The sequence below is a fragment of the Mercenaria mercenaria genome, chromosome 8, assembly GCF_021730395.1.
Source record: "Mercenaria mercenaria strain notata chromosome 8, MADL_Memer_1, whole genome shotgun sequence".
NCBI lineage: Eukaryota > Metazoa > Mollusca > Bivalvia > Venerida > Veneridae > Mercenaria > Mercenaria mercenaria.
In genome coordinates this window covers 40105249-40119888 of record NC_069368.1, presented here as the reverse complement: position 1 = coordinate 40119888, position 14640 = coordinate 40105249, and the positions used below count along the sequence as shown (strand labels likewise).

The window sequence follows — 14640 nt, the reverse complement described above, 5'->3', positions numbered from 1 at the left end:
ATAGCTCTACTATTCTTTGAATAGTCGAGCTAAAAACAAGTTTCAAAGCAATATGCCTTTAAATGAAAGCCATATGTACTTGCATGCAAAACCTTAACCAAGGTGTGACGCCGATGCCAGGGTTACAGAGTAGAATAGCTCGACTATTCAAAGAATAGAAAATTTTAAATAATAAAATCAGGCTTCTTTCCGCTCTTCTAAAACAATGACTAAAATTCTAAATTGTTGTTACCATTTTATGTGGGAGAGGTGGACCTCAGTCTAGGTAGGATGTTTGGTGGTGTAAAACGTATTTCATTTCCATAGGGTTTAGTTGGGTTTTTTTTTTGGGGGGGGGTTTTGGATAATTTAATTTTGTTCATGTTTTTTAACAGACAAACTTAATGTTAGGGGAGAGAGAGAGTGATATCTGATGAGGCTATGGATCCATAGTAATGTGGTTTAAAAGGATTCACCAAAAAAAGTCACACTCCAAATCTCCGGACGTCAATCTAAAAATTTCCTTCCGTAAATACTGTATGCTGAGACAATCTACATTTCTGAAACTGTACTTAAAGTAATTTACATAAGATTCTAAATGTTTAAATCTATTTGCATATGTTACGAGGAAAATATACACACATTTAATTAACAGGAAACTTATGACATGAAACGCACGTGTATTGTTTTCCCGCCAAAATTTAACACAGAGTGCATCAGCAATAAATTCAATTTTAGTGCTCAGAGTTCAGGACTTTTGTTTACCGTCTGCATTTCAGGTCGTGAAACATGAGATTCTGAGCTATTTTCATATTAACATCCGATAAATTGATGAATTTTACGCGGCGACATCGAATAAAAATGGCGGCATTCATAACGATTTCGGTGGCAGTGCCTACGAGTTTAACTGGGAGTGGTGTATTCAGGTTACCCTTATAATCAATATTATTATTCTCAGGACCAGATATGGACAGGAAATATTAGTTCCCGCTGTATTACTCTTTTGATTTATATTGACCTGAAAAGAGACTGGAGTACTGTAGCCCTTCCGCAAACACAATATCAGTCATGAAACGCACATGCTTCTTTCCCGCCAAAATTATAATAACGTGTCCTCAACTTAATTATTTTCGCAAGCATGCACAATCGATCTCATTTCAAATTTACCAAAAGTATCCTCAGATGTTAAACAAGAGGTTCTTTCAGTTTTGTATATCTTTTTTTTTCGTTTTTTTGTGGTTCAATACGTTTTTTTTTTTCTTTAGAACGGACAGCAATATTGCAGTAGACGACTTTGTGCACGTGAATAGTTGTTTCTTGTTAATGATGCTTTTTATAAAAGATAGGTTCTTACTTGCAACATAATTATTGAAATTTATTAGCAACAAGAGCTGTCGGAGGACAGCAACGCGCGACTGTTCAACAGCCTTATCAATTGAAAAAATACAAGTCAAAAAGGGGCATAAAATGAAACCTGCACAGTGCTTATCAGCTCACGACAGTGGACAAGTGTGTGAAGTTTCAATCCATTCCCATTAGTGGGTACTGAGATACCAGCATACATATAAGAATTTAACCAAAAACTTCTAAGTTGAAAAAGGGGCATTATTTTGTAAATTGCAAAGTAGAGTTATGGGACTTTCACAGTGCATGTTATATCATGACAGTGAACAAGTGTGTGAAGTTTCAATCCATTCCCATAAGTGGTTACTGAGATACCAGCTTACATACAAAACCTTAACCAAATCCGGACAGCAACACCGACGCAGACGCCGACATACGGGTGAGTCCAATAGCTTTACTATTCTATGAATAGTCGAGCTAAAAATAACATTTACATCTAGAAAAATATTATAATGGCCTGACGTAAGTAAATCATACCATAAAAACTCGAATATATTACGCTAGCATGTATATTACACACCCCCAATCTTGTATCAAAATCTTGGGAAAAGTGCCTACATTGGAATATATTACGCACCGAAAAATCAGTCAGAAAACTTTGTTTACAAACTCAAAATCGGCCATTAGCGGCATGTGTAACAAGAGCACCGCCTTGCGGGTGCTGACGCTCATCTGATTTTTTTTTGTGTAATAGAAATATTGTCCTACCCATGATTTTCTAAGTCTAAAAAGGGCCATCCTTCTTGCAAAAAGCAGGATAGAGTTATGTTTCTTGATGTACAGTGTCCACTTATGATGGTGAAAAACTGTTGCAAGTTTTAAAGCAATAGCTTTGATAGTTTATGAGAAAAGTTGACTTAAACATAATACTCAACCAAGAAAATGATTTTCTAAGTCCAAAAGGGGCAATAATTATTGCAAAAAGCAGGATTGAGTTATGTTGCTTGCTGTACAGGGTCAGCTTATGATGGTGAACAAGTGTTGCAAGTTTCAAAGCAATAGCTTTGATAGTTTAAGAGAAAAAGTTGACCTAAACATAAAACTTAACCAAGAAATCTGATATTTTCTAAGTCCAAAAGGGGCCATAAATTTTGCAAAAGCAGGACGGAGTTATGTTTCTTGCTGTACAGGGTCAACTTATGATGGTGAACAAGTGTTGCAAGTTTTAAAGCAATAGCTTTGATAGTTTAGGATAAAAGCTGACCTAAACATAAAACTTAACCAAGAAAACTGATTTTCTAAGTCCAAAAGGGGCAATAAATCCTGCAAAAAGCAAGATGGAGTTATGTTTCTTGATGTACAGGGTCAGCTTATGATGGTGAACAAGTATTCCAAGTTTCAAAGCAATAGCTTTGATAGTTTAGGAGAAAAGTTGACCTAAACATAAAACTTAACCAAGAAATCTGATATTTTCTAAGTACAAAAGGGGCCATAAATCTTGCAAAAAGCAAGATGGAGTTATGTTTCCTGCTATACAGGGTCAGCTTATGATGGTGAACAAGTATTCCAAGTTTCAAAGCAATAGGTTTGATAGTTTAGGAGAAAAGCTGACCTAAACATAAAACTTAACCAGGCAACGCCGACGCCGACGCCGACGCCGACAACCGCTCAAGTGATGACAATAACTCATCATTTTTTTTCAAAAAATCAGATGAGCTAAAAACGATTTCTCGTGAAAATTGCAATTGCTGCATAATCAGTTACAGACAACAGTGACAATATCTGAGAGACAAATTCTTTCTAAAGTATTTGAGAACTTTCTCAAGCTGTCAACACCTTAGTACACTTTAACAGACGTGCGAACAAACATCTCAAAATTATGGGCACATCAAACTGTGAGCGGCTGTACTGATCAGTAATAATTGGCTGGAAATAAAGAAATAACAAACGGTCTGTTTTAATTGCAATTTATTTGAGCATCCTTGAAAGATAATGATTTTAATGATCAAACACCTACAACCCGGAACCGCGAAATTTTGTATTTTGCCTCTTATTAAACTGACACATTATCCGGTGCTCTGGATATGTACGATATTTGTTAATTAAATTTACAAATACAAAAATTTAAACTCACAAACAAAACCAACTTTACCATATATCATCAGAAGTTCGGTTCCGTACGTGTTTTTAGACCCATCCAATAAAACGCTCTTCAAGAGGAGGTTAAAAAAGCACGGCCCAAAATGTAAACACGTGACAGTTGACAAAATTGTCCGATTTTTGCCGATATTTTCGGGTTTTCAAGCTGGGAAAAAATGTTTGAAGCTCTACCTTGGTGTATATTACGCACCCCTTTGAGAAAATGAAAAACAAGAGCTGTCCGTAAGACAGCCAAGCTCGACTATTCGAAATATTGTCACAGAAGCAGGAAATTATTACCCAAAATGTTAAATATCAAAAGAGTTTTAAGTTCGAAAGGGGACATAATTTGACCAAAATGCATATTAGAGTTATGGGACTTGATGCTATCAACTAGTTTTATAACCCCGAACAAACATGTTAAGTTTCAATTCCATATCTGCATTTGTTTTGGAGATAGTAACTTGCATGTAAAACTTTAACCAGAATTTTCTAAGTCCAAAAGGGGGCATTATTTGCCCAAAATACAGGTCAGAGTTATGGGACTTGATTCTGTCAACTAGTTTTATAACCCCGAAGACACATGTGAAGTTTCAATTCAATATCTGCATTAGTTCTGGAGATAGTAACTTGCATGTAAAACTTTAACCAGAATTTTCTAAGTCCAAAAGGGGGCATTATTTGCCCAAAATACATGTCAGAGTTATGGGACTTGATTCTGTCAACTAGTTTTATAACCCTGAAGACACATGTGAAGTTTCAATTCAATATCAGCATTAGTTTTGGAGATAGTAACTTGCATGTAAAACTTTAACCAGAATTTTCTAAATCCAAAAGGGGGCATAATTTGCCCAAAATACATGTCAGAGTTATGGGACTTGACCCAGTGAGGTAGGTAATTGATCTAGAAAAAGAAAAAATAAGTTTTAAATCCATATGCCTTTTAGTAATAGCTGTATGTACTTGCACGCAAAACTTTAACCAGAATTTTCTAAGTCCAAAAGGAGGCATAATTTGGCCAAAAATACATGTCAGAGTTATTGGACTTGACCTAGTGATGTAGGTAATTGATCTAGAAAAAGAAAAAATAACTTTCAAATCTATATGCCTTTTGGTAATAGCTATATGTACTTGCACACAAAACTTTAACCAGAATTTTGTAAGTCCAAAAGGGGGCATAATTTGGCCAAAATGAAGGTCAGAGTTATGGGACTTGCTGCTATCAACTAGTTTTATAACCCCGAAGACACATGTGAAGTTTCAATTCAATATCTACATTAGTTTTGGAGATAGTAACTTGCATGTAAAACTTTAACCAGAATTTTCTAAGTCCAAAAGGGGGCATAATTTGTTCAAAATACATGTTAGAGTTATGGAACTTGACCCAGTGAGGTTGGTAATTGACCTAGAAAAAGAATAAATAAGTTTCAAAGCTATATGCCTTTAAATGATAGCTGTATGTACTTGCATGCAAAAACTTAACCAAGGTGTGACGCCGACGCCGACGCCGACGCCAGGGTGAGTAGAATAGCTAGACTATTCTTTGAATAGTCGAGCTAAAAAATCATTAACAAGAGGGCCATGAAGGCCCTGTATCACTCACCTGACCTATTGATCTAAAGATCATCAAGATTAACATTCTGACCAAGTTTCATTCAGATATGGTCATAAATGTGGTCTCTGAAGTGTAAACTAGCTTTTCCTTTAATTTGATCAGGTGACCTAGTTTTTGACCCCATATGACCCAGATTTGAACTTGACCTATAGATTACAAGACCAACATTCTGACCAAGTTTCATTAAGATATTGTCATAAATGTGGCATCTACAGTGTTAACTAGCTTTTCCTTTGATTTGACCTGTGACCTAGGTTTTGGTCCTACATGACCCAGGTTCAAACTGAACCTTGAGACCATCAAGATAAACATTCTGACCAAGATTCATGTAGATACAGTCATAAATGTGGCCTCTACAGTGTTAACAAGCTTTTCCTTTGATTTGACCTGGTGACCTAGTTTTTGACCCCAGATGACCCAATATCGAACTCGTCCAAGATTTCATTTAGGGTAACATTCTGACCAAGTTTCATTAAGATTGGGCCAAAATTGTGACCTCTAAAGTGTTAACTAGCTTTTCCTTTGATCTGACCCGATGACCTAGTTTTCGACCCCACATGACCCAGATTCAAACCTGACCTAAAGATCATCAAAATCAACATTCTGACTAAGTTTCATGAAGATACAGTCATAAATGTGGCCTCTAGAGTGTTAACAAGCCTTTCCTTTGATTTGACCTAGTGACCTCGTTTTTGACCCCACCTGACTCAGATTTGAACTTGACCTATAGATCATCAAGATAAACATTTTGATCAAGTTTCTTTAAGATATGGTCATAAATGTGGCCTTTAAGAGTGTTAACGAGCTTTCTTTTGATTTGACCTGGTGACCTAGTTTTTGATCCTACATGACCCAGATTAAAACTGGACCTTGAGATCAAGATTAACATTCTGACCAATTTTCATGAAGATATAGTCATAAATGTGGCCTCTACAAAGTTAACAAGTTTTTCCTTTGATTTAACCTGGTGACCTGGTTTCTGACCCTAGATGACCCAATATCGAACTCGTCCAAGATTTTATTGCGGGTAACATTCTGACCAAGTTCATTAAGATTGGGCCAAAACTGTGACCTCTTGAGTGTTAACAAGCTTTTCCTTTGATTTGACCTGGTGACCTAGTTTTTGATCCTAGATGACCCAATATCAAACTCGTCCAAGATTTTATTGAGAGTAACATTCTGACCAAGTTTCATTAAGATTGGGCCAAAATTGTGACCTCTAGAGTGTTAACAAGCTTTTCCTTTGATCTGACCTGGTGAACTAGTTTTTGACCCCAGATGACTCAATATTGAACTCGTCCCAGATTTTATTGAGGGTAACATTCTGACTAAGTTTCATTCAGATTGGGCCAAAATTGTGACCTCTAGAGTGTTAACAGTCAAATTGTTGACGACAGACGACGGACAGACGACGATGGACGACGGACACATGGCGATCACAAAAGCTCCCCTTTGAGCACTTTGTGCTCAGGTGAGCTAAAAAAACTGCGTAATATATTCAAGTTTTTACAGTAAGTCGATTAAATGTCATCTAATATATTTTTCACACCTTGTGATGCAAACACACTGGCTGATGTAATTATCGGCCAGTGATAGAAATTCGGGGGTTAACTGAAAGTGATAGACGCTCTGGGGTTAATTGAAAGTGCTGCTCTGTCACGTGAATGCAGTTTGGATTAATGTTCTGCAGCTGATCGGAACTTATAACAAGAGGGCCATGATGGCCCTGTATCGCTCACCTGAGTACCATTGCTCAAAATGATATGATCAAGTTTTGACATAGAGCACATAGGCATACACATTAAATATCATCAGGATAAACATTTTCTTGTAACAGACCCTTTTGACCTAGTTAGGGCCAATTTCCATACCAAATTTGAGGGTCCTAGGCTCAAATGCTGCATTTTTGTACTAACATGACTATTCCTTACCCTGGAAGACTTAAATAACATTTAAAACCAATCTCATTAGATGCTGCCGATATATTCGTTTACATACAATAAAGGGAGGTAATTTGTCATAAATTCAGTGAAAAGTTATCTACCCTGATTGTTCGAGTCCATCTGATGGCACAAATGACATTTCAAATCAGTATTTTCATTGGTTACTGACATACACCCATTTTAATTTGAAACAAAGGGAGGTAATTTGACATATCAGTCCATAGCTATCTACCCTGATTGCCTCAGTCCAACTAAAGACAATAATGAAATTTCAAATGAGTTCTATAAATATTTTTCCGAGATAAATCCATTTTTATTAAAATCAGGGGAGGTAATCAGGCATTGGTATATGCATGTAGAAGATACAGAGTACAAGCCTATACAACAATATATTAGTAAAGTATTCATATCGATAAATGTTCAATCAAGAGTTATCAAATATGACTATTTCTTACCATGGAAGACATAAATAATGTTTCAAACCAATCCCATTAGAAGCTGCTAAGGTGTATTCATTTAGATAACAAGAGCTGTCTCCATAGGATGACACATGCCCCCAATGGCACTTTGAATGAATAGTTATGGCCGATGTTAGAGTTTAGGACCTTTGACCTATGGACCTGGGTCTTGCGCACGACATGTCATCTTTCTGTGGTACACATTCATGCCCAATAATTTTAAAATCCATGCATGAATGACAAAGATATGGACCGGACACGCCCATCAATGCACTATCATGAAATATGACCTTTAACGTCTAAGTGTGACCTTGACCTTTGAGCTACGGACCTGGGTCTTGCGCGCGACACGTCGTCTTACTGTGGTACACATTCATGCCAAGTTATTTGAAAATCCATCCATGGATGACAAAGATTTGGACCGGACACGAATGCACTATCATGAAGTGTGACCTTGAACTTTGAGCTATGGACCTGGGTCTTGCGCGCAACAAGTCATCTTACTGTGGTACACATTCATGCCAAGTTACTTGAAAATCCATCCATCGATGACAAAGATATGGACCGGACACGCCCAACTATCATGAAAAATGACCTTTAACGTCTAAGCGTGACCTTGACCTTTGAGCTACGGACCTGGGTCTTGCGCGCGACACCTCGTCTTACTGTGGTACACATTCATGCCAAGTTATTTGAAAATCCATCCATCGATGACAAAGATATGGACTGGACACGAAAATTGCGGACAGACCGACAGTTCAAAAACTATATGCCTCCCTTTGGGGGGGGGCATAAAAAATAAAGGGAGGTAATTTGTCATAAATTCAGTCAATATGTATCTTCACTGATTGTCCTAGTCCATCTGTTGACATAAATGAAATTTCAGATCAGTATCTTCATTAGTTAAGGAAACATATCCATTTTAATTTTAAATAAAGGGAGGTAATTTGACATAAAATCTGTCCAGTTATCTACCCTGATTGTCTCAGTCCAACTAATTACAATAATGAAATTTCAAATAAGTCCTATATCCGGTAAGTACTTACTGATATAAATCCATTTTGATTACCATCAGGGGAGGTAATCAGATATAAAATAACTCTGGAAGTTTGTATCAAGTCAAACCATAAATGAAGTCTCTATATGGCTGCAAAAGCCAAAATAGCAAATTTTGGACCTTTAAGGGGCCATAACTCTGGAACCCATGATTGAATCTGGCCAGTTCAAGAAAGGAATCAAGATCTTGTAGTGATACAAGTTGTGTGCAAGTTTGGTTAAAATCAAATCATAAATGAAGCTGCTATTGTGCAGACAAGGTCAAAATAGCTAATTTTGGCCCTTTCAGGGGCCATAACTCTAGAACCCATAATGGGATCTGGCTGGTTCAAGAAAGGAACTGAGATCTTATGGTGACACAAGTTTTGTGCAAGATTGATTAAATTCAAATCATAAATGAAGCTGCTATTGTGCAGACAAGGTCAAAATAGCTAATTCTGGCCCTTTCAGGGGCCATCACTCTGGAACCCATAAAGGAATCTGGCCAGTTCAAGAAAGCAACCAAGATCTTATGGTGATACAAGTTGTGTGCAAGTTTGGTTAAAACAAAATCATAAATGAAGCTGCTATTGTGCAGACAAGGTCAAAATAAAGGGCTATAACTCTGGATTCCATAATGGGATCTGGCCAGTTCAAGAAAGGAACCAAGATCTTATGGTGATACAAGTTGTGTGCAAGTTTGGTAAAAATCAAATCATAAATGAAGCTGCTATTGTGCAGACAAGGTCAAAATAAAGGGCCATAACTCTGGAACCCATAATGGGATCTGGCCAGTTCAAAAAAGGAACCAAGATCTTATTGTGATACAAGTTGCGTGTAAGTTTGGTTAAAATAAAATCATAAATGAAACCTCTATCATGCAGACAAGAAATTGTTGACGAACGCACGGACGAACGCACAGACGATGGACGAAGGGTGATCACAAAAGCTCACCTTGTCACTATGTGACAGGTGAGCTAAAAACTAGAATGTGTCTGTAGGACACAGGGTGTGCCCCCCACAGGTACATTCGTCACAAATAAGGGGCAATAATTCAAATGTTTGCAGTCTTAAGGGGGTAACATAGCCTAAACTAACATTTTATAAAAAGGATTCATTATTCTAGGCGGCATATACTTTTTGAGCTATGAGCATTATAAACAAAAAATCCACTATTTTGGCTATTTCAAGGGCCGTTACTCTGTAATAAGCACTAAAATTCTCAAAAAGAATGTCAAGTGTGCAAGGTCATATCATGATAAAGACTCAAACAAGGTTTCATGAATTTATATCAATTTCTTTTTGAGCTAGGCAAATTATTAGGTGGAAATGTGACTATTTCAGGGGCCATAATGTTGGAAATAGGGGGTGGAGTCAGACAAAAAAGGTGCGCAAGTTTATATCATGATAAAGACTCATGCAAGGTTTCATCAATTTATATGAAATACTTTTTGAGCTAGGCATTGTCAAAAGGTGAAAATATGCATTTTTGACTATTTCATGGGCCATAACTCTGGAAATAGGGGGCATAGCCAGACGAAAAATAGGAGGTGCACAAGTTCATATCATGATAAAGACTCATGCAAGGTATCATCCTTTTATACGAAACACTTTTGAGTTAGACGCGTCAAAAGGTGAAAATGTGCATTTTTTGACTATTTCAGGGGCCATAACTCTGGAAATAGGGAGAGCAGCCAGATGAAAAATAGGAGATGTGCAAGTTCATATCATGATTAAGACTCATACAAAGTTTCATCAGTTTATATCAAACACTTTTGAGCTAGGTGCATCACAAGGTGAAAATATGCATCTTTTACTATTTCAGGGGCCACAACTCTGGAAATAGGGGGTGGTAACCAGATGAAAAATAGGAGGTGCGCAAGTTCATATCATGATAAAGACTCATGCAAAGTTTCATTACTTTATATCAAATATTTTTTGAGCTAGGCGCGTCACAGACTTTTTTTTGGACCGACGCACACTGACAAATGCACACAGGGACGAACGCACGGCCACAGACATGACCAAATCTATATGCCCCTTCCACTCAATAGTGGGGGCACAAAAATCAAAGAAGTCTTCCCACTTCTCCCTAAAGTCTGCCCACTACTCCCTAAATCAGCTTGAGGAAGAAGTGATTTGTCCTAAAAAATTGGACCTAGCTTGAGCCCTGGGAACTTATATGTATTAGGACTAACTAAATTAAATCCACTTACAGTGCATCACAGAGTATGGAAACTGAAGTCTTTTTCCTTCAGATGTAACAGTCTTTCCTTCAAGAGCTTTCTTCCTGACACCGATAACCTTTTTATCTTGATTTGTCATCTTCTGCACTCTTTTATTACTGCGCCGTGACACTTGCCGTACAGGACTTGAATTACTGTCTGTTTTTACACTGAGATCATTTAAGCTTGCCTCATTAATGTCACTAACATCTACTGAACCACTCTCAATACATATACTGCTATCAGAGTTATCACTCGAGTCAGATTTAGAATTTGAATGTGATTGATTAGAAAGATTCTCCCCAACATTACCATTGGTCGCTGCATTATTAGTAAATGAGTTATCCCGCTTTCCAAGTAAACCTTCTTGTGTAAAGGATGAAGAACTCTGGAAAAAAGTATTGAATGGCATAGTTAACAGATAATATGTAACATCTGACAAACACCATACATGTATCTTATCAGAAAGTGTTTGCTAAAACATTACAACTGATGAAATAAATATGAAAATCAAACTACAAATGAAAAAGATTCATGTATTTAAAGAAAATCTAACTAACAGTAAATCTATATTATAATAATAATCTGACTAATGATTTCTAGTTATTTTTTATAACTACAAAGTATTTTCTAGCAGACTGGTAACCCATATGAGCGTGTAAAGCACCAATACACAAAACTCTTATACCTATGTTAGTAATTTTAGTTGGAGGGGAACGTTGAACTCGCAACACCTGGTTTTGTAGTCAGTCACGCATGCGGCTGAATTTTACTTGTAGAAGCTTTCGAATGGCTGTTTAGTCGTGACATTCAAATCGCCATGATCATTTAACAGTAACGCTATTGTCAAATTTTGTCAATGTTTAAAAATTTATTTCTCAGAAATGAACAATGACATGTTACTAAATCATCTACTGAAAGATACATGTGTAGGGTGTATGGCATGTCGATATTTGGCGACATCTTTTTTGGTTGAAAAATGACAGAGGCTCAGTGTGAAATGCAGCACTGCTGACTTGTTCACCTTTAATTAACTTACATATAGTAAATGGGTGCTGGTTTTATTTTTGGGTCCTGGGCTGTCTATTGATGTTTTTTTATCATATATAGCATCATTACTGACCAAACAAATTTGCCGGATGCTTATGACTTTTTGCAGACTCCAGATTTTAAATCATTAAGGCCTAAAAAAGTACAGTTATGGAATCTATGCACTGCCTAGCAGATCAGCAAAGTGAACAAGTATGTGAAGTTACTGAGATACCAGCTTACATTAAACAAGAGCTGTCACTATTGGTGACAAATGCCCCCGAAGCGTGCAAAAGAATGCTACAGCTGTCTGCGCAAAAAAAAATCACACATCATTTCGTGACCTTGACCCTAGAGACCCAGGTCATAAGCGTGACACACCTCAATATGGTTAACATTTGTGTCAAATTATTTTCAAATCCCTTGATAAATGGCAGAATTATGGACCAGACAAGAAACACCTTTGACTTCTAAGTGTGACCTTGACCTTGGAGCTAGGGGTCTGGGTCTTGCGCATGACCCGTTGTCTCATTATGGGGAACATTTATGCCAAGTAATTTCAAAATCCCTTCAGAGGCAGAGTTATGGACCTTCGGGGGCATAAAAACTTAATCAATCAGGATGCAGACCTTATGAAAGGGTGAGTGCAACAGCTCAACCAATTCTTCAAACAGTTATGCTTAAAAGTAATTAATATAACCATAATGTAGTCATAAAGATACTGTAATCTAACTAATTTGGGTTTAACGTCTTTTTCAACAATTTTTCAGTCATATAAACGACGGTGTCTACTTGTAGCAGTGACGACAATGCCCAACTTTATAGTGCTGCCTCACATGAATATCACGTTGTAGACACATGGCATGATACCCCAACCAGTCACATTATACTGACACCAGGCTGACCAGTCCTAGCACTACACCCTTAATGCTGAGCACCAAGCGAGGAAGCTGCTAGTACCATTTTTTACGTCTTTGGTATGACCCGGCCGGGGATCAAACCCACGACCTCCCGCACTCGAAGCTGACGCTCTACCACTAGGCTACCGAGGCGGTGCCCAAAAACTGTGAGCATCTGAACTGCTGATGTATACGCACTCAATTCAAACACGATTGTAATTAAATCAATTAAAAGTAAATATTTACAGCTACAAATATAGCAACGGCCCATGGGAAATATACATAATATGTAATACCAGCATTATATTGGACCAGTCAATACAATACAGTTACTGACCCTGTTAGGCTTCAACGTTTCACATGCAGCATCCATGCCCTCTGAAGTCTGCAAGTAAAGTTTACCAATATAGGAAACTACCTACTTAACATTTCTACAGTAAGGCAATACAAAATTAGATTTTAGATTCTCATCCCCACCCGCCCCTATCTGAAACTCCCTGCCCCAAAATTTTTTATTGGTCAAAATTTGGATATCCAAAATTTTATGTCCGGATACTGATACACTTCATAAACATTGCCCAATTCTCCAGTTTAAAGAATATGTCTGACATATTGTGATGGTGCAAAGACAGTTTAACAGCATTTGACAGTATCTGATATTAAAGTTTACCATGACATTATACCTCTTATTAAAATAAATTAAGAGAAACATTCATGAAAAAAGGCATTTAGACACCGTGAGCAGATGTTTTGACAACCTACCGGTACTTTCCATTTCAAAAACTTTGAGAAAAAGGTAAAGCCAACTTATTTTCTTATCTTTATTTGATTGTTAGTGATTTTTATTGATTAGAATTAAATATCTGTTGTCTGGATTTCAATATTTCAACAGTTACTGTGTTTTAACACAGACATTTGCCTCAGTTGGGAAGCCCAACAAGCCATTTTCATGTGCAAAGAAGGCAACACTACCGCGTTATTTGTTTCAGAGACTTGGAAATAGGACTTAAATAATTATGTTACGTTTGCAAGTGCTTTTAATTAAGATACATCAGAAGTTTTTTTCAAGTGTCAAACTTCTTGACTCCACATATTGTATGTTTAAGGTCAAAGACCGATGGCATCATTATCGGTTCCACAGGCATACCTTTTAGCACGTGCTCAGCAGCAGGAATGAGAGATTGATTGTTTTCTTTACAGACATTGGTTATACTTTGACAGAACTAAATATTTTGAATTTGCAAATACACTGACCAGACAAATAATTATTTGTCGCATAGATTTTTTCTTACAGGATACAATCTGCCATCAGAAAAACAAGATTTACTATCACATTATAAGATAAAAGTTTATTACAGGTTTTTATTTTTTTTCATATATATATATTTTTGTTTGTTTGTTTTGGGTTTAACGCCGTTTTTCAACAGTATTTCAGTCATGAAACGGCGGGCAGTTAACCTAACCAGTGTTCCTGGATTCTGTACCAGTACAAACCTGTTCTCCGCAAGTAACTGCCAACTTCCCCACATGAATCAGAGGTGGAGGACGAATGATTTCAGACACAATGTCGTTTATCAAATCGTCACGGAGAACATACGCCCCGCCCGGGGATCGAACTCACGACCCCGCGATCCGTAGACCAACGCTCTACCTACTGAGCTAAGCGGGCGGGCACCCATATATATATACAGCTGAATATCGTTACCTCGATATCGGTTAGCTTGATACTCCGGTTAGCACGATGTGTTTGAGTCGGTCCCGATTTTTCCCTATTTAACTTTATGTAATTATTTATCATTACCTCAATATGATTAGCTCGATATTTCGTTTAGCTCGATGAGATTTTTCAGTCCGGTCAACTTAACTGTACTGTTTTTACACCTGGTTTCGTCGATATCACAGTTTGTCAAAAAATATCCATGTTATTTGTAAGGTGTAAAAATCAACCTATTGTTGTCCGGCAATGTATTAATT

General features: G+C 37.2%; 1 protein-coding gene across 1 annotated transcript in view; it reads right to left on the bottom strand.

Annotated features, from left to right (window-relative positions):
• Positions 1–14640, bottom strand: part of LOC123566551 (GRAM domain-containing protein 2B-like) — a 66640-nt gene that overhangs the window by 23945 nt on the left and 28055 nt on the right. The window contains exons 5-6 of the mRNA XM_053549117.1: positions 13004–13051; positions 10730–11126 (exon numbers count right to left, since the gene is read on the bottom strand). Of these exons, the coding sequence (XP_053405092.1) occupies positions 10730–11126; positions 13004–13051 (445 nt within the window). The remainder of the gene's footprint in view (positions 1–10729; positions 11127–13003; positions 13052–14640) is intronic.